General features: G+C 38.9%; 1 protein-coding gene across 1 annotated transcript; it reads left to right on the top strand.

Annotated features, from left to right (window-relative positions):
* Nucleotides 1–7555: 7555 nt before the first annotated feature.
* Nucleotides 7556–13674, top strand: TTC32 (tetratricopeptide repeat domain 32). Its single transcript, XM_083354107.1, has 3 exons — nucleotides 7556–7751; nucleotides 10996–11162; nucleotides 13289–13674. The coding sequence occupies exons 1-3, from the start codon at nucleotides 7615–7617 to the stop codon at nucleotides 13414–13416; spliced, it is 432 nt and encodes a 143-aa protein (XP_083210233.1). The 5' UTR covers nucleotides 7556–7614; the 3' UTR covers nucleotides 13417–13674.
* The last annotated feature ends 7728 nt before the right edge of the window (nucleotides 13675–21402 follow it).

Raw genomic sequence — 21402 nt, 5'->3', positions numbered from 1 at the left:
TTCTTCCTGCAATCTATCCACAAAGTCTGAATAAGCCTGATTGGGATCTTGATAAAATTTGCAAAAGACATTTCAGCTTTTCCGTGAGGATATCTTGTGGAAAGCTGCTAAAGCCCCTTCAAATTAAAAGCCTCCCTTGGGCTTTGAGCCTGTTGGTCATTAGTAATGAATTGTCCTGTGCCAAATAATTGATCCCTATTTACTCCTTGAGGTAATCCAGCAAGAATTTTTCTCTATTTCTTTTTTATTTATATTCAGATTCCCAAACAAGATATTGTGATAGAGTAGCTTACCTATACTCATTAAAAATCCTTGCACATAGTTGATGAAGTCATGATGCAAGGGTGGATTGGTGAACCTCCGGCTGCTGGTGGCGGCAAAAAATTAACAGGAGAACAAGATGACAAATCTTCCTCATAAGGAGGGGGAGGCGGAGAAACTGAAAAGGCTTAATGAAAAAGAGAATCATTAAGAGGAAAAGAAATGTCCCGAAGGCATGAGCTGTAAGCATAGAGTGAACAAAAGGTGCTCCTTGAGTGAGGAGAGAGATTTGGAGAAGGAGGAGGAGGGAAGGGGGGAGGGGGGGTTTAGAAATGGCAAGAAGCTCAGAGGCTTTTTCCTCTTTGTCAGAAGGAGAGACAGGCACAGCAGGGCAAAGAGTAGAAGGAAGATTCTCCGGAGACAGAGCAGAGGGCGGGACATGCACAGCAATAGGAGGAAGTTTCTCTGATTTTTCATAGGGTGGGGGCGGCATGGATGAAGGCAGAAGATCAGAAGAGTGATCAAGAGGTTTAGAGATAGAAGATGTTAGATCTAAAGGAGATGGCAAGAGTTTTAATGCTGCCATCACGGCTTGCCATGCAGACAGAATGTCAGCATGCACCCTGGGATGATTGTGAAAATATTTACCTAGCTTTTCCCAGGTTATAACAGACAAAGTGCCTGACTCTGGATAAGCCAGACAATTTTTGTTAATATATCGTAAAAGTTTTGTTAAAAGTCTCTTTCCTACAGGATGGACCATGGTGCCATTGTGTTTTTGAACAAAATTAGCCTTCTGCATTATATTAAAAAGTTCGTCCCTATGACCTGACAAAACTTTGAAAGGTGATGAGCCCGTTACTCACGAGTAAAGCCTTCTCCGAGGTGCATGAGAACAGGAATGCAGGTAGCACACCCCTAGACAGGAGTCGTACTATGGAGTTGAAGCTGAGCGATCCAACGGACGAGCCCCCAGTTGTTGCGATGAGCGACTGATCAGGGTTCTGGCCTCAACTCTTAGAGCCCCGTAACAGGGGTGAGAATTTAGAGGGACCCTCGCAAGGGTGAACACCTTGAATATGGAAGGATCTTGCCCTTTGTCACCGACCCAGTGTGCCGGAAGTTCCGACGGTCACACTTGGGAACTGCGATGATTTAAAGGCAGAGTCCTAGGGCAAACTGAGGCACCAACACAAGTTTGCTCAAGGTGAGGGAGCACGGAAGTGCCCGGGGTGGATGGTGTGCCCCCTGAACAGCTCCACAAACCCTCCTTTTATTAGGCTGTTTCATTTGGGAGGGGGAAAGTACACATGAGGAATTAACATAAAGGAAAACATAACTCATTGCATACATCTGCTAATGAACATATGTGAGGTCAAAGGAAACAATAAAACATAGTTTATGCTAACAGAGAACTGATAATGAAGAGGGTAAAGGCCATTACAGGAAACAATAATGCATAGCTATTTTATACAAATGTTGACAAGGGTTGTAAAGCAAGGACAAATACAGGAGACAGGTCTTGTTATAAATGAAGCAGGGGGCATAGGTTTATCACAGGAATGCAGACTTCATAATTATAATTGGGGAAAGGCAGAGGTATTATCTTGAAGCAAGGACAATTACAGGAGACAGGAAGCCATATCATAAAACAAGTCTTCTTAGTGTAAAGAGATTTATCACTACAACTCAAGAATGCAAAACTGTATAACTTTTAATATAGAAATTAAAAGGGTCTTTTGTAGGTAGAGGAAAGCAGATTTTACACTTGCAGAAATATTATCACTGGAGACAGGAAGGGAGAACCTTGTAATTTTTAATATAGGAATAAAAAAGGTCTTTTGTAGGTCTGGGATATCTACACCTTTCTTTTTTTCCTCTTCCCGCAATTTCAGTTTAATTAAACTGCAGTAACATTAACGATGGCGGCACTTTAAGGGTAGGATAAGAAGATAACAAAACAGGCTAAATACCTATCAAATATTGAAGCAACAAGTTGCTAAGGAAAAACTATTCTCAGAAAATATTAAACAAGGAATTGCTCTTATATTATTAAGGTTGTATTAAGTTTTTCAAGAAAAGACTGGACAATTACTTGAGCCTTGGTGGAGCAGTGGGCTAATGCCTCCTTAAGTAACACCAGCTGTCTGCAATTAGTGCAGGTTCGCATCCCACCAGGCTCAAGGTTGACTCAGCCTTCCATCCTTCCGAGGTAGGTAAAATGAGGACCCAGATTGTTGGGGGCAATAAGCTGACTTTGTAATAATGCCCCTTGGGGGGGCGCGAAAGCCCTAATAAGCAGGCATTAACATAGAATGAAGGCTATTGCTAAGCACATTGGTTTGTGCTTAAAAATTGTAAGCCGCCCTGAGTCTTCGGAGAAGGACGGGATATAAATGGGATTTAAAAAAAATTATTTGTCCAGGATGGTTTGAGAATGGGTAGATACATTAGAAGACCTCTGAAGATTCGAACCCTATGGTTCTATGATAACAATATATTTTAACTAGAGGTCATTGTCACCAGGGGGGTAATCTAGAGATGGCTCCAACTTTAGTAATTCAGTGTTTACTTACTTGAAATCATGAATTTGGTTGGATTGTTATTTTAGTACGTAGGATTTTAAGGATATGGTTGGGGTGCTTCAGATTTTAATGCAAAAAGTTGTTGATTGTTTATGGTACAGATATAAGTCTTCTGTAAGTTAAATGACAATTATCTTTTTTTATCAGTTGAAGCCAGCTGGGTGATTTGGGTCCATTTACCTACCTCACAAGGGATGCAGTGGCTCAGTGGGTTAGGACACTGAGCTTGTCGATCAGAAGGTCGGCAGTTTGGCGGGTCAAATCCCGAGTGCCGCGTAACAGAGTGAGCGCCTGTTACTCGTCCCAGCTTCTGCCAACCTAGCAGTTCTAAAGCACGTAAAAATGCAAGTAGAAAAATAGGGACCACTACGGTGGGAAGGTAACAGCGTTCCGTGCGCCTTTGGCATTAGTCATGCCGGCCACATGACCACAGAGACGTCCTTGGAGAATTGCTGGCCCTTTGGCTTTGAAACGGAGATGAGCACCGGCCCATAGAGTTGTAAACGACTAGCACGCATGTACCTTTACCTTTACCTACCTCACAGAGTTGTTCTGGGAAAATTAGGAGGTGAGAGCATTTTGTTTAGGACCTTCTGTTGTACAAAAATGAAGGCTAGTAATAAAGAAAAATCATTGTGTAATATTAGGAATTTTAAACAAAATCTTGTTGACAAGAGGGTAAAGGAAATGTCAGACATATTTGTAGAAAAAGATATCACTGATGCTTAGTGATGGATCTATAAGCCCAGGAAAACATGAACTGCCACTTCTGTTATTTTCTATAGTTCTGAAGTCCAAGAATAAGGATGTACTGGCCCATACTGACACACTGAGCAAAACATTTTTACTGCTTAGAAGTTTACTAAGACGAAGTAATGGACATCAAAACAGGGTTTTCTCAATTCTTATAAAAACGGAAAATTGAATTCATTAACAAATACAGTTTGGTAAGACTTGGTTAGTCTTGGTATACATGATTTCAGAGTTTTAAAAAAGCTGCTTCCTTTGACAAAATCTCTGGTTTTTATCTACATTATATATCAAATGCAATCATTTCCAAAGTTGTCATGGCATGCTATGAAATACTATATTTTGGGGATAATAACAATTAAAAATAGAATTCAAACTCTTATATGCAATTCCTGTATCATCTATCTGAGTCTTTGACATACAGGTAGTCCTTGACTTAACATTCATTTAGTGACCGTTGAAAGTTAGTGGCACTGAAAAAAAGTGACATGACCGTTTTTCACATGAACAATGCAGCACCCCATGATCACGTGATCAAAATTTGGATGCTTGGCAACTGGTTCATATTTATGACAGTTGCTGTGTCCCAGGATCAAGGGATCCCCTTTTGCAACCTCACAAGCAAAGTCAATAGGGAAGCCAGATTCACTTAACAACCATGTTACTAATTTAACAACTGCAGTGATTCACTTAACAACTATGTCAAGAAAGGCATAAAATGGGGAAAATGTATTTAACTGTCTCACTTAGCAACAAAAATTTTGAGCTCAATTGTAATTTGAGGAATACCCGTATATATGATATTACATAGCCCCAGGTTTTGTCATAACACAACAATATCGCTTCAATACAATTGTTTTTAGTACTTAAGCACAAATATTGGACCAATGGTTCTTGGGAACCTATGCTCAGCAGCTAATAATGTTTGATTTATTTTCCAGACCCAGGACAGCACATAAGAGAAGAATTTGTGTTTTTTTCACAAAATAACAGTCGCCCTGGGTTTCCACATATCTTTGTATAAGCAATCCTGGCTTAACAGTGGTAATTAGGACTGGCTAGAACAGGGGTCTTCAAACTTGGCCCTTTTATGACCTGTGGACTTCTACTCCCATAATTCCTCAGCCAGCGTGCCTGGCTGAGGAATTCTGGGAGTTGAAGTCCACAAGTCATAAAAGGGCCAAGTTTGAAGACCCCTGGGCTAGAATGTCACTAAGTGTCACTGTCACGTGCTGATTTCTGACAGCAGTTGCAGCAACCCAGTAACCATTGTTAGGGGAATCCTGTGAAGTGTCTCATGGTCATGATTGTCATTTGTGACCTGCTGGCTTTCCCACTGACTCTGCTTGTTAGAAGTCAGTAATGAAGATCACAAATGGTTTTCATGTGTCTTATGAGATACAGTGCAAATGCAGTCAGGTTGCCAAACGCGTAAATGGTACATTGAGGTACTGTAATGCAGTACAGGTAGTCCTTGACTTACAGTAATTCGTTTAATGATCATTCAAAGTTACAACAGCATTGAAAATGTGACTTATGACCATTTTTCAGTTACGGTCTTTGCAGTATCCCCATGATCATATGATCAAAATTCAGATGCTTGGCAACTGGTTCATATTTATGACCACTGCTGTGTCTCAAGGTCATGTGATCACCTTTTGTGATCTGACAAGCAAAGTCAATGGGGAAGCCAGATTCATTTAACAACTTTACTAACTTAACTGCAGTGATTCACTTAACAACTGTGGCAAGAAAGGTAAAATGGGGCAAAACTCACTTAACAAATGTCTTACTTAAGAACATAAATTTTTAACAAATTGTCTTAAATTGAAGACTACCTATATAAAGTAATTTCATTTTTTATTGTTAGCTGCCAAAAAATCTGCAAGGCTGTGTCCAGGAAGTCACCAGGAATTGAATTACTCAAGAAAAACTCTGTGTCTGTGTCCCTATGTATAATTCAGAAATCATGGAATATTGAAATTAGTGCTTTTTGTACTAATAAAAAAGTTCTTTACATTTTATCCATTATTTGATTTTATGTCACATACGCTGCTTTATAATTAACTCAAGGTAGTGAACATACATAATACAGGTTGTCCTCAACTTACCACAATTGAGCCCAGAATTTCTGTTGCTGAGACATTTGTTAAATAGGTTTTGCCTGATTTTATGAACTTTCTTAAGTGAATCACTGCAGTTAAGTTAATAACCCGGTTGTTAAGTGAATTTGGCTTCCCCATTGACTTTGCTTATCAGAAAGTAGCAAAAGGTGATCAGATGACCTTGGGACACTGCAACGGTCATAAATATAAACCAATGCCAAGTGTCCGAATTTTGATCCCCTGATCAAGGGTATATGATAACCTTTATTGTCATTTTTTTACTGTGGGCACAACGGCACACATCAAAAATGAAATTTAGTTGCCCGCTCTCCAAGTGAAACATACATGACATACACCTAAACATACTATATACAACATATGTATAGACCCATGCCCCTACATACATATAACAAATATTAAATACTGTCCCATCTTGAATATATAATGGAAAGAGGAAGCTTGAGAAGTTCACAAGGATAAATGCTGTATGGAGTGAACCTATGGCTGAATCTGGATGTTCTGCTGCGGATACCACGAAGCCTTCTCCTCCCAGAAGGTAGCAAGGAAAACAGGTCACATAGAGGATGTGTAGTGTCCCAGATAATCTTACGGTATGCTGCAAAAGTCGTAACTCTGAAAAACTCCAGTCACTTTTGAGTGCTGTTGTAACTTTGAACGGCCATTAAACCAACTGTTGTAAGTTGAGGACTACCTGTACACCTTGCTCCTGTTGTAAGTTGAGGACTACCTGTACACAAGCCTGTGAAGTGGGTTAGGCTGAGAGAGACTGGTCTGAAATCACCCAGCCAGCTTTCCTACTTAAAGTCAGTCTTCTGGTCCCCAGGTCAGCACCTTAATGATTGAATCAAACTGGTTCTCATATTAATATTTTAATTTAATAATTTTAATAATGAATTATTCTTTTATTATACTTTCAATGGAAACACCCTTTTAACAACAGCCGGCTGAAGCTTTTTTTTTGTTTTTGTTTACATAGTATCAACGCAAATAAAACAACGGATTTTTGCACGTTACAACATACGTTTGTAAACTCGGGGCGGGGGTTAAGCATCTTGCGTGGACATGGTATCCATCACAAGCAGGATGATTAACCCTTTCCTGGCAAACCAGAGTCATTCCCAATTTCTTTTCAGGAACACGGGTGGCAGTCAAGAGCTTTTGGACTCAATCTTTGAAAAAGCCGCTAACCTTTCTCCAATTTAGGCATACCACAAGTCACACTTCATCTGCAAAGTGACTAGAATGAAGGCCTCCAATCATACTAATTTTTTTTTAAAAAACATATATTCACATAGCCAGGGGTAGGCAACCTTGGCTCTTATTATGACTCATGCATGGACTTCAACTCCCAGAAGGCTCAGGAATTCTGGGAGTTGAAGTCCACGAGTCATACAAGAGCCGAAGCTGCCTACCCCTCTGTCCTTTTTCTCCTCAAATCACGGCAGTCCGTTCTCGGTTCGGTTTTCCTCCACGCACAAATAACCCAGATGGAGTTTCAGTTGCTGCTCTCAAGCCGCCTCGTGCCTGGCCGGAGGCAGCCGCCTTTCCCAGCTTCCAGCCCGACCTGGCTCGTCTGAAAACCTCCGAGGACCTTTCCTCTGAATAAATCTATCAACCGGAGCTTGCGGGCGTCACGTGTCGTCCTTACGGTTATTAGGCAGGGCTGCCCAAGCCAGTAGGAGGGAGGCTCCGATGTCTCTATGACTCGTGGACTTCAACTCCCAGAATTCCTCAGCCAGGCACGCTGTCTGAGGAACTCTGGGAGTTGAAGTCCACGAGTCATAAAAGGGCCAAGTTTGAAGACCCCCCTGCTCTAAAGTCTCGCTTTGGACGGAAGCGGAGGCGCAGGACGGGCAGCTGAGGAGCTTCCCGGTCGTCCTCTAGGAAGAAGCATGGCTGGAGATGCGAGGATCGAAACCGCCGCGGACTTGCTAGCGGCAGCCCACGAGCACTTCCAAGGGCTGCGGCACGAGAGGGCGGAGGAGCTCTACAGCCAATACGTTCAGCACTGCGCGTGCTCCGACACGAGGTGATTCAGTGCAGGGATACGACGCGGATCCCAATCTGAAAGAGCGGCGAATATCTGTAGCTCGGGTGTAGGATGCGGGGTGGGGGGGTGGGAAGGCTCGTTCTCCGAGCTTGTGGATTCGTTTCCGGAACGTTTCGTTACCAGGCTAGGTAAAATCTTCAGCGGAGTTTACGGCGCCTTAAAATTTTTTTTATTTTTTTTTATTTTATTTTAATTCCATTTATATCCCGCCCTTCTCCGAAGACTCAGGGCGGCTTACAAGCTTAGCAGTAGCCTTCATTCTATGCATATGCCTGCTTATTAGGGCTTTCACACACACCCCCAAGCGGCATTATTACAAAGTCAGCTTAATTGCCCCCAACAATCTGGGTCCTCATTTTACCTACCTCGGAAGGATGGAAGGCTGAGTCAACCTTGAGCCTGGTGGGACGCGAACCTGCGCTAATTGCAGGCAGCTGGTGTTACTGTGTTATTCCGCTGAAGATGTTACCTAGCCTGGTTAGAAACGTTTCGGGAACCAACCTACAAGTTCCGGAGAACGAACCTTCGCCCTCCTTCCAGTCTTGAGCTCATCGTGGCGGTGGAGTTCTTGCCGAGTTGCTTTGAGCTCCATTGCTTGTCGGAGTGATTGGTCGATTATATGCCCTCGAGGCGTTCTCGACTCCCAGCGACCACACAGATAGATCTTCTCCAGGGCGATCCCTCATTGCCTGACCTGTTCTTTCGGGTCTGCCAAAGGTGCGCTCGGCGTTGAGTGCAATAATTGAGTCCATCCAGCTTGTTGGCTGGCTCCTCTTCTTCACTTTCCTTCCATCATTCCCGTCATTGGAGCCTTTTCCAGAGAGCTGGGTCTGAAGCAGGATGATGGGAGCCCTGGTCCTTTTGCCAGAATGGCAGGGGTTTTTATAACACAGCTGAGAAAGCGAAACAGCAATATATTAAAAGATGAAGATGTATGAGTTTCTGTATTCTGAAAGGGGAATCCTCATAAGTGGAGATGGATAGAGATTTGGGGGTGTGTGGGGGTGAACCAAACAGCAACCAGGTGCTCAGTGTAATGTTTTACAACAGGTGTGTCCAATCCTTGGGCTGCTTGTGGCCTTGGCCAGCTAGTAACTTGGTCCCACAAGATTCTAAACTTTTAACATTAAGTGATTTTATATTATGAAACTATATTACATGTTTTATATGCAGCCCAAGACAATTCCTCTTCACTCAGTGTGGCCCAAGCCAGCCAAAAGGTTGGACATCCATGCTTTACAGCATTTTACCAACCTCTGTCCCCCAGGCCTCCCCATGGCCCCCTTGCTGCCTGAAGAATTGTAGAAGGCTAGCCTGTGAGTGTAGGTTATCCCAAACGAGGAATCCTGTGGTAGTACAGTATCTTTTCAGAGTAACAAAATGTTCTTTCTTGAATAATAATAATAATAATAATAATAATAATAATAATAATAATAATAATAATGTTGGAAGGGACCTTGGAGGTCATCTAGCCCAACCCCCTGCTCAGGCAGGAAACCCTATACCATTTCGGACAAATGGCTGTCCAGTCTCTTCTTAAAAACTTCCAGTGTTGGAGCATTCACCACTTCTGGAGGCAGGTTGTTCCACTGGTTAATTGTTCTAACTGTCAGGAAGTTTCTCCTTAGTTCTAGGTTGCTTCTCTCCTTGATTAGTTTCCATCCATTGCTTTTTGTCCTGCCTTTGGGCGCTTTGGAGAATAGCTTGAGTCCCTCCTCTTTGTGGTGCTAACTTTAATTCCAATTGCAATAGCACTTAGACTTATATACCCCCTGATAGTACTTTACAGTTTTCTCTAAGCAGTTTATAGAGTCAGCATATTGCCCCAACCATCTGGGTCCTCATGTTACCAACGTGGGAAGGATGGAAGGCTGAGTCAACCTTGAGCCGGTGAGAATCGAACTGCTGGCAGTCAGCAGAGTTAGCCTACAATACTGTATTCTAACGACTGCGCTATTACTTTCATGCAAAGATTTTTGGTAGGATAAAGAGTAGTGGTAATGTGATGACTGTATTGTGCTATATGCGGCATGCTAATGTTAGGGACAATATCTCTTTTACCGGTCTACTATAGACAGCGTCCTCTCGTATGGTATTGTGGTTTGGTATGCTGGTCTGACAGCCGCGGATAGGAAAGTATTACAGAGGGTGGTGAGCACAGCACAAGACATTGTGGGCTATCCCCTGACACCACTGGATGACATCGCCAGGGCTTGCTGCCTTGGAAGAGAGAGGAAGATTCTCAGGGACAACTCACACCCTGGTCAGTACCTGTTTACTCTCTTACCATCGGGTAGGAGATATAGGAGTATAGCCAGCCGTACCAACAGGCTGAAGAACAGCTTTTATCCATGGGCTGTCAGGCTTTTGAATTGGAAATAATTTTATAAACTTTATGCATAATTGACTTGCGAGGCCGGTGCATTGTGCAATTAGCTCACATGGTGTAATAAGATGGAGGGTTTGTGTCACTGTAAGTTGGGGGTGGGGGCACAAAGGGAGGCTCAGTCAATCTCAGTGTATACATGGTTGTGCTTTGACAGTAAAGGTTCATTCATGACTACCTGCACTTTTTGGCTAGAATGCCATGCACACAACCAAAGCTCAGTTTTATCCCAAGCATGCTCATATTATTCTGTACAACCTAGGATTTCGAATTTAGAGGCCACTTTGCAAACCCAAATCCTACTAAGTTGCGTGAATTGTACTGAGCCGTCCCTGAGAAATTATTTGATTTTATCTCAAAGAGCATTCCATATTATACTATGCTTATTATGGTAATGAAAAAAAAATGTAAATGAGAAGATTACAGGTAGTCATTGACTTAAGATCACAATTGAACCCAAAATTTCTGTTGCTAAGCAAGACAACTGTTAAGTGAGTTTTGCTCCAATTTATGATCTTTCTTGCCACAATTAAGTGAATCACTGCAGTTGCTAAGTTAGTAAATTAAGTAAAGCAGGCTTCCCCATAGACTTTGCTTGTCAGATGGTCGCAAAAGATGATCATGTGACCCTGGGACACTGCAGCTGTCATAAATATGTGCCAGTTCCAAGTGTCCAAGTTTTGATCACCTGACTGTGGGGATGCTGCAATGGTCATGTGAAAAACAGTTAAGTCATTTTTTCCCCAGTTCTGTAGTAACTGTACAGTCACTAAACAAATGGTTGTACTGTAGGTCAAGGACTACCAGTATAATAATCTTTTTTCTTTTTCCTTTAAGCAAACATCTTCACCATGATCTGGCAACAGCACTTAACAACAGAGGACAAATTAAATATTTCAGAGTTGAATTCTATGAAGCTATGGATGATTATACGTCAGCTATACAAGCACAACCAGATTTTGAAATCCCTTATTATAACAGAGGATTAATATTGTATAGGCTAGGTATGTACATAACCTTTTCTTTGATATTTATAATCATTATAGTTGTTTTGTAATTGCTTTGACTATTTTCTCTTTAATAGAGCTTTGTAAATGTATTCCTTTCAGAAAACCTATTTCTTTCTCTTTTTGTTTTTTTTTTGAGAGAGAGAGAGAGAGAGAGAGAGAGAGAGAGAGAGAGAGAGAGAGAGAGAGAGAGAGAGAGAGAGATCCGTATTAAGATTACTGGGAAGTTCTTGAGAAATTGTATAAGTGTTTTATTTACTATATATATATTAAAACATTTTATGTTTATGCTTCCCACAAAATATCTCAAGTTTGCAAGACATAAAAATAACAAAACCTTTTAAGTTAAAACCATTAACAAAAATGTGTACATTAAAAGTTGATGGAAAGGCCTACATTCATCATCATCATCATCATCATCATCATCATCATCATAGTTGGAAGGGACCTTGGAGGTCATCTAGTCCAACCCTCTGCTCAGGCAGGAAACCCTATACCATTTCAGACAAATGGCTGCCCAGTCTCTTCTTAAAAACTTCCAGTGTTGGAGCATTCACAGCTTCTGGAGGCAGGTTGTTCCACTGGTTAATTGTTCTAACTGTCAGGAAGTTTCTCCTTAGTTCTAGGTTGCTCCTCTCCTTGATTAGTTTCCATCCGTTGCTTCTTGTCCTGCCTTCAGGCACTTTGGAGAATAGCTTGACTCCCTCCTCTTTGTGGCAGCCCCTGAGATATTGGAACACTGCTATCATGAAAAGGCCTAGGTGAAAATACAGGTTTCCAGGAGTGCCTAATTACTAGGATAGGGAGAGCAACCTTTCAAAAGAAGGAAGTTCATCTGTGCATAGTCCATGATGATAATTTGCAAATAGTGATACTCAGTGCTTTTTTTGTAAAAGAAAAAGTTGCGGGAACTCACACATGTCATACAACCCACCTTGCGTACCCTACAAGGTTCCCTTCAAAAATGGTGCCAGAATACTGTTGTTGGTATTCCCTAGATGATTTTAATCATAGTATAGGTGAATAACACTGAACGTGATCTATAGTACTGTAGATATCCATTGTCTTCAAGCTTAATGTTTGACTTATGTGAATGCACATTGATACTGACCAACTCCTGTTCTATGAATGTACATTCAGAGTATTGAGTAATGAATCTTGTTGCTATTACCTGTCCTTTCTTTAAGTATCAGAGTTCCACAGAATATAGTACAGTAAGTAGCAAAACTTGCCATAGCATCATAAAAAAGAGAGGATGTGCCCCCTATTTTCGAGATGCTGTTTTCAAAATATATAAATTTAATGTAAACATAAAAGCCCAAGATCTAAAACAATGTTTGCAAATTAAATATTTATTCCTCTGATGAGTGATTATAGCAATAAATTTAAAAATAAATGGGTAGAAATTTCCTAATGGAAAGATTTAATACTATTATACTGCAATCATGATTAACATTATTTACTTCCTTTTCTTTCATAAGTACAATATTTTATAGAAATTACATCGTTGGGTTATTAGCCTAATCCTAAAATTCTTATTTCATATTCATTCCATGGAATCGCCTTAGATTTTAGAGGTGGTAGAGGAACTGTTGTTTGGAAAACAAGTTCATGATGAGCAAAGAAATTGTTTAGTTGTTTGTATTACAGGAAAGTTGCATACAAGTTAGTGAGCAGTTAAATATTGCTTTGGAAATAAAAAATACTACTATGTTAGAAAAATAAAAGATGTCTATAAGAATTTTTATGTTTATTCTTTGACGTGCACATATAAAACCTCTTCCAAGCATGCACAGTCATGAAGAGATTAAGATAATAATCTATGTTAAAAGAAATGTGAAATATAGATTTCACAATTCTTTTAAGTGTTAGAAAAGCATACACACCTTTGTGCTTTGCTCTTTCAATAATCTGATCCACTTTTCAGGAAAACTGCTGGAGGCCGAAAAATTAGGACTTAGTTCATTGCTATGTTTAATCAAAAATTGTGCTCTGCTCAATTGGGCCTACTTCTTAGTAAATCTAAAATGTGTTAGCCTGAATAATGTAATAATACAGTTTGTTTTACTCTTTTTATGTATAAAATAACGTAAAACCATCCCTTGTTTCCCTTTCATATGCAGGATTCTTTGATGAGGCCTTGAAGGATTTCAGGAAGGTGTTAGAGCTAAATCCCAAATTTGAAGATGCTTCTTTGAGTTTAAGGCAGACTCTCCTTGACAAAGAAAGCAAGTTAAGAAGAGGTTATTGAAGTCCAGTGTGTAGACAAAACAGGTTGTGAGATTGGAATATTTGGTAAAGATGTAAATTTCCTGGGGTGAGGGGTAAGGATGTTAACCTCAGTTTTGAATAGATCAATTTCCATGCAAAGTAATCCTCAAGATGTCAAACATTTGGCACGACTACTTACAGCACTTGTATTAAAGCTGATTTTAATTACATGAAGATTTATTCTGTAGTTTGGTGTTTTGTATATTGGCATGTTATATAAAACAAATTTCCTTGATAACCGGCTACTTCCTCATTAGAATATTACACTCCATTAATAAGCAATATCAACGATATGAATTAGTGCAGAACTTCTACATATTAACATTGGTAATTCCCCATAATACCTAATCATATTGATTGGTTTCAAAAATATATCATTTTTATAAGCAATTAGATTTGTATGTAATATATTAAGCTTTCTGCTCTCACAGCATTATGGACTGGTGTTCTCACTGTATTCTCATTATTGAAATTAGGCTGAGAGATGATGGATTATGTAATATGTGCACACTCAACTCTAAATGTGAGATCTTATCATATCTGGTGTGATGAAATAAATTTGTGTAACCTCAATAGTTCAATGAAAAATTAAACTTTTTTTGAAAGGCACATACTTGTGTGAAAACCTTGTAGTAGCAGATTTTAAATCTCATATATGACCAACTTAAAAAATTGTATCTTCTGTTTTTAATTCATGAAGCTTTTATTATTAGGAAGTTAGCATGAAACATATTTTAACAATCCCAAGTAAAGCTGGCCATGGTAAGTAGAATTCCATGGTTATACCTGTAGGAAAGAAAAAAATATATAGTTAGTTTATTATAGATGCCAGTGCTTGTAAGGTAAACAAATGGATGCCCTACACCAGGGGTGTCAAACTCACAATGTCAGATGACATGTCGTGACATATTGCAACTTTTTTTCCATTGCCAACAATGGGGTGGGTATGGTTTTGCTGTGACACATCCGGCCTGTGGGCCGGCAGTTTGACATCTGTGCCCTACACTTTTGTCCTTGTGCAAGATCTATTCTCCCAAACTCGGTGATTAACGTATAGCTATTGTTATTAGTTGCAAAGTCGTGTCCGACCCATCGTGACCCCATGGACAATGTTCCTCCAGGCCTCCCTGTCCTCTACCATCTTCTGGAGTCCATTTAGGCTCACACCTACTGCTTCAGTGACTCCATCCAGCCATCTCATTCTCTGTCGTCTCCTTCTTCTATTGCCCTTAATCTTTCCCAGCATTAGGCTCTTCTCCAGTGAGTCCTTCCTTCTCATTAGGTGGCCAAAGTATTTGAGTTTTAGCTTCAGGATCTGGCCTTCTAAAGAGCAGTCAGGGTTGATCTCCTCTAGGACTGACTGGTTTCATCGCCTTGCAGTCCAAGGGACTCGCAGGAGTCTTCTCCAGCACCATATAGATTGCTTAATCAACACTTTGCAACTCTTAACTCAGATTTCTGTTTCAAGGTAAGTACTGACGTTCAAATGTTCCTTGTAAACCAGTGGCTTAAAAACTTTGCTAGAGCTAGCAATCGTTTTAAAGGAAGCTGTAAGAAAGATATCCCCTATCTCCCTATTTCCTCAGGGGACTTCCTTGGGTAATAGTAAGAAGTACAAGGCTAACTGAGCAGTCATCTGGGGATGTGCTACCACATCAAGTAAGAGCTGCACAGAATGCCAAATCATTTGCAGGAGTGGCCTTTGATTAGGTTACTCCCTGATATTTCAGTTTTCTGATACTGCAAACTAAAGTATGGGGTACCAACAGTATTACAATTTCATGCTATCCTCCTGTGAAGTTTAGTCCTTTGTTTGCTAAGGATTTAAGTAGATCTTTAAGTTTTCAGTGAATGAATCCTTTGGCTGAATATTATTTTAATAAATAGTGGCTTGTTCCTGTATTAAAAGGGATTTACTTACATCACTGTCTTTGTGTGGGAACTTATTAAAGCAGAGATGTCAAACTTGTGACGTCGCGCGACGTATCGGAACTTTTTCCCCATTGCCAGCAATGGGGTAGGCACGGTTTCTTTGTGACGCGTCCGGCTCGTGGGCCGGCAGTTTGACACCCCTGTATTAAAGCATTTCCTAATCTAAAATCATATTATTGCATTGTTTCATATAAAAATAAACAATAATTGAGAAGTTGTATTTGTAGAGGAGAAAGTTGAAGACTATTTTTATGCACTCCACTAATTTCCTCCCTGACATTATTCTGTGGATTCTATTAAACATGTATTTAATAAACTTGAAACTTCCAACACTGATTTTTTTTTAAAAAAAACTAGAAAACAATTATACATTATACAGTGTGAAACATATTTTAACACTCCCAATACACATACACCTATTACATATTACTATAAGAAAATGATACTGGGAAATGCAAAAATTATATAATAGCAGTTTTTTACAAACAAAAGATAAGGGGTTTTTTTTAGGACCACGGGAGTTATACTAAATTTATCAACAGGTTACATTACTAATTTTATATAACTTATTGCTTGATGAAATTGTTGCCTTATAAAAGCAAGGAAGACACCTGACTCTGATGATTTTTTTAGTGCATTGGTGTAAAAAGTACCCTGGTTTGTTATCTCTTGCTTTACTAGAAGTACATTATAAAACTGTTTCAGATAAATCCTTTCCTTTTGGTTTTAGTTTAATTTAGTCTACTTTTAATGGGGCAATATTGCACTTATTCCTGAAGAGGATAAGGATTCCTAATTATTTTACCTATTTCTTTGATAAATGTGGAAGCTATGATTTTAAAAATTGCATTGGTCCTAGACTGCAGGATGTTCTTCCATCTAAGAATCCTGAGTTTTCTGACAATATCTGATTTTTAACTGATGTTATTGCTCAAACTCAGATCGAATGTATCAACTTTCATTTCTTGGGACATAGGGAAAGAGTGATATGGTTTCTTGAAAGTTTTTGAGGTGGGATTGTAACATATTTTGGATTCCCTTGAAACTATTAATTTTGTACTGAATTTATTCAGCCCCTAAATCATGGTTTATTATTGATGGCATACCTCTTCTCAGGAATAACATTGCTGTTATGTGTTGAACTAAGAATACTTAAATGCATCTATGATCACTGCAATATTATTCTACACAATTACATCAGTGATGAGAGTCTAGTCCAGCAGTCTTGATTCCACTAGCATTCACTTCAGTTTTTATAATCATTTTCAGCCCCCAAACCTACCTTATTTCTTGTGATGTCCAGTTCTTTAAATTGCTCAGGCTGAAGGAGAAAGACTGGTCCAACTACTACATAACCATGATGGTTAGGGTAAATTTCAGAATGCTGATCTAAAGCATTGTAAGAAGTATTGGTTAAGTATCCATTGAATAAACAGGTAGCAAGTAGGAACTTGCAGTATACAATGAACTCGCAATGTATTAGTAACCACTCTATTAATGGAGTGGTTTTCATTGGAAAACTTACCAATTATTGTTCCAGGAGGGCATAGTTTACAGGGAAGTCCGCTACTAGGCACATGGAGGCAAGTGCCAATATTTGCTGTGCAGTGCAAATATATCTAAATAGGGATTAAAAAGATATATAAGGAACAGAACCTTTATTAGAAGTCCTATAAGATTATGTGAATAAAATTTAGCAAGCTGAACTCCAATTGTTCTTATATTCTATGTAACTGATTCATGAAAAAATACCTTCAAGAAGAAAAGTTAGAATAGCTTGGATTTTAAACTCACTTTCCAATAAATATTTAGAGTAGCAATATATGAAATGCCAGCATTTTACCACTTAAAAGCAAAAGAGGTGGTGACATCCTTGAGCACATAGATGATCAGAGAAAGATGTTGTACTTAGAAATTTGCACATGGTGTTAAACTAGGACTTTGTACTTGGCTTCGCTGTATGAATCTGTAGTGATCTTTTCTATTTTAACTCAACATTAGTAATTTATTTGCACTATACATAATCATTTTCACTTGTTTTTAACGTTTAAGATTGCTTAGTGTCTATAAATGGAAGCAGTTTGATTTCCATAGATATTTAACACAATGACCACTGCAAACTGATTCATGTGATTTGGTCCGTGTTTTTTTTTTTTTTTTATTATTATTATTATTATTATTATTATTATTATTATTATTATTATTATTTTAATCCCATTTATATCCCGCCCTTCTCCGAAGACTCAGGGCGGCTTACAATTTAAGCACAAACCAATGTGCTTAGCAATAGCCTTCATTCTATGTATATGCCTGCTTATTAGGGCTTTTGGCCCTCCCCCAAGCGGCATTATTACAAAGTCAGCTTATTGCCCCCAACAGTCTGGGTCCTCATTTTACCTACCTCGGAAGGATGGAAGGCTGAGTCAACCTTGAGCCTGGTGGGATGCGAACCTGCACTAATTGCAGACAGCTGGTGTTACTTAAGGAGGCATTAGCCCACTTAGCTGATAACCAGGGGCAAACTTTTGCTACTGACACCTGTGCGATGTCTGATTGTGCACTTATGTCCTTATATCTCTGTGCAATCCAAGATCGAATCTGCCTAAGATCATGCTGCTGCCAGTTTAACGGAATACCAAAACTAGATATCTGCTTCAGAACTCTTGATAACCAATTATTTTTGTTACTTGAAATAATCTGATCCATTAGTGCTAGCTTAGGTAACCTCCCTTCTTCCATCTCGAATATTCTTAGCTAATAATAAATGGTCTGACAATTAATGTAGAGAAATCAAAGGTAATGATATTTAGCAGGCAACAAAAGATGAGGAGATGGGTTTTAAATGGCAGAAGAATAGAACAAGTTCAGTCATTTACCTATTTAGGGTTAGTATTCCAGACAAATGGTAAATGGGTTAGATCAGTAATACCTCTGTCAGAGGAAGAGTCAGATTCTGTATCCTCACTCTTTTGAAGTGATTGGGATATTTTATTCGATTGCTTGCAGTTACCGGAGAAAAGATCACAGATCCATGGCTTTTGGTTTCACATCTATTTGGTAGGATGAGAAAATCCCCGTTGTTATATAGATTTAACCAAAATAATTACAGATAATTCTGGAGTGTTACTTGCCCATCTGCAATAAAGTTCCAGTGAGGAATGCTGATTTCTTCAGATTGTGTCATCCAGCAGTTTTCCAAAAATAGCTCAACATTAGGAGCTTCGTCTTTTAATTCTACTTCAAAAAATAGAGGTTCCCACAAACCCTTGAAAACTAGTGAATGAGACTTATAGGCTTCTGTGAAGGTTTCATCTAGGTTGAGGAAAAAAAAGGGAGGGTAATGATAGATTTTTGAAACAATACATAATTTTAAACTTACGATTTTCACATTTAGAAGAGTCTTACCTTTGAACATATTTGCCTGGATATTTAGAACTTGTCTTGTCCTTGTAAGGCCTGTGGGAAAAAATTATAATGGCTCTCGTAACAGCAGACAGATATTCGTAAGTTGTACATTTAAGAAAATTACCTACCTTTGCTATTAGGCCAAGACATCATTGTGCCAGAACCAAAAGGTAAGGTTCTAGATGAGGAACCGTAGAACATAGCACTTTGCATCAAGGTCTCTTTAATCGGATAGTAGCACAAGACAGTCAGTCTGCAATAAAATATATATTTTAAATTCCTGCACTTAAACTGAAATCAGCTGCGATTGAGTTATTTTTTTACCTGTATTCTGGATCTCTTGTGATAATTGGTCGATTTTGTACTGGAAGAGTTTCTTTTTCAAAGGATATTTCATTTTCATAAATAAGGTGTTCATCATTAAACTGTATCAAGAGAAGAAGTGGTATCAAAACTTAATATACTTGATGAAAAAGTCACCTCTTGTTTCTTTCTGGGCAGCCTTTTCTCAGTTCCTTACCATTAAGGAAGTGCCACAAGTAGAAACTTGAAATTGAAATAAAGCTTGGTTCTTCGTATACTCTCGAGGTTTACAAATGTTGTTCTTCAATCTTGTTTTGCCCATGTCAATGGATGGAACGGTCTTCATGTGAGCCAGTACGATTATGGTTCCATTAGGATAGCACACTGAAAAAAATAGAAGACAATGAATTAGATCACAAAACACCTTGCTTAAAAGAGGCTATTCTCAACTAAGAACAGACCTTACCTATGAATTCTGAGGACTTAAAATTACACCTAACGGAAAAGGTATTCAAGGTCTCTAGAGTGGCCATTTTCTTCAAGTCCAGATCAAATCTAGCTTGGATTCTCTCAAAGGACACTTCCTTAAAAAAAAATAAAAAATAAACAGAAGCATATTTTAAGGATAATGTTTGTTTTGAAATAGCTTAATTGAAATGGCTGTGTTTTGAAATTACTAAATGACAACGTATTTTAGAAAGATGTGGGCAATCTGAGGGCTGCATTTCTTTTCATTCATTTCCCTTTAGGGGAAAACAAGGTACTTATCCAGCAATGCAGTGTTGTTATTGAGAGTTGGGCGGCATAAAATTTGAAAATAAATAAATAATGTAACTGGCCAGATGGGACAGACTCTATTTGGCTTTGGAGTGTGTGTGTGTGTGTGTGGGGGGGGAATGGCCAGAGGATTTGCTTTGTAGTGGCTTAACGTATCTGTTTCCACTCTTCTTTTTTGCTAAAGTGGCCTCTGCTCTTGTCTAAAGGTCCCCCTTTCCTGAATTCAGCTATTTCTATGGAAAATGAATGGTCATTTTCTGCATTATTTTAGCTTGTACGATCAATTTGTGTTAAGGTTTTAAAGAATTCATTCAATTCTTGGCTGCTAATTGTGAGGACACTTCCATTAATGGGAAAGAATGCTTTAAATGCCGACCCCTGTGGATGCGCATGGTGCAAATCTTTTCCACTCAAGTTTATTAAAATGCAAATTAATATAACTAACTGAAACCTTATAATCAGTTCATTTTTCTACAATTGTGTAACGTTAGAAGTATCATACTGTCAGTACTGTATCTTGGCACAGGTGTTTACTTAAAGAAACCATGTTTCACTACGAGGAGGGGTAAAAAATGAAAGAGTGACTTACTACGCACACACACACACACACACACACACACACACAGAGAGAGAGAGAGAGAGAGAGAGAGAGAGAGAGAGGTAGCCCTCGACTTATGACCACAATTGAGTCCAGAATCTATGTTCCTAAATGAAAAATTTGTTAAGTGAGTTTTGCCCCATTTTACAACTTTTCTTACTGCATTTCTTAACTGAATCACTGCAGTTATTAAATTAATAATACTGTTGTTAAGTGAATCTGGCTTTCCTATTGACTTTTCTTGTTACAAAGTCACAAAAGATGATCACATGACCCCGAGACACTGCAACCGTCATGAACCAGTTGTCAAGCATCCAAATGTAAATCATGTGACCATGGGGATGCTGCAACAATCGTAAGTGTGAAAAATGATCATCAGCCACTTTTTTCAATGCCGTTGTAACTTCAAATGGTCATTAAATGAACTGTTGTAAGTCGAGGACTATATCTATATCTATATCTATCTATCTATCTATCTATCTATCTATCTATCTATATGTGGATCTTTGGTCATTCGGGTTTTTTCCCGCGTAGAATTGAAGGTGTAAGAGCAACGTTTCGACGGAATCACATCTGGCCAGGTGCCACTACTTGTAATATATACCTCATAGATTATTCCAGGAGCAAAAAGAGGCACTTGCAATAGTAGATGAGTATCATTTTTAGTGATAAAATATCCATTTGTATGGGCAGTGATATCATTCAAAAGTGCATTGCCTACATACAGAACCCAGTATTGAAATAGGCCTGCAGTGGTAACATCTAAATATATATTCTCTTTGTCACAGTATCCAATGCCTTGTGGTAATTCTGTAGAAAATAAAATAAAATTAAATCACATTAAAATAACCCTACAAAAATATTCCTTTAACAGGTTTTTTTTTAAAAAAGACTTAAAAACATGGTTGTACTACAATTCCATAACTGGTAAGCTGATAAAATTTTGGAATA

This window comes from Vipera ursinii (assembly GCF_947247035.1).
Source record: "Vipera ursinii genome assembly, chromosome: 1".
Lineage (NCBI taxonomy): Eukaryota > Metazoa > Chordata > Lepidosauria > Squamata > Viperidae > Vipera > Vipera ursinii.
This window is presented reverse-complemented; position numbering and strand designations above follow the sequence as displayed.

Coding starts and splice junctions, on each gene's coding strand:
- TTC32 (XM_083354107.1), top strand. CDS start 7,615: ATGGCTGGAGATGCGAGGATCGAAACCGCCGCGGACTTGCTAGCGGCA. Junction 7,752..10,995: donor TGCGCGTGCTCCGACACGAG/GTGATTCAGTGC, acceptor TTTTCCTTTAAG/CAAACATCTTCACCATGATC. Junction 11,163..13,288: donor ATTAATATTGTATAGGCTAG/GTATGTACATAA, acceptor TTTCATATGCAG/GATTCTTTGATGAGGCCTTG.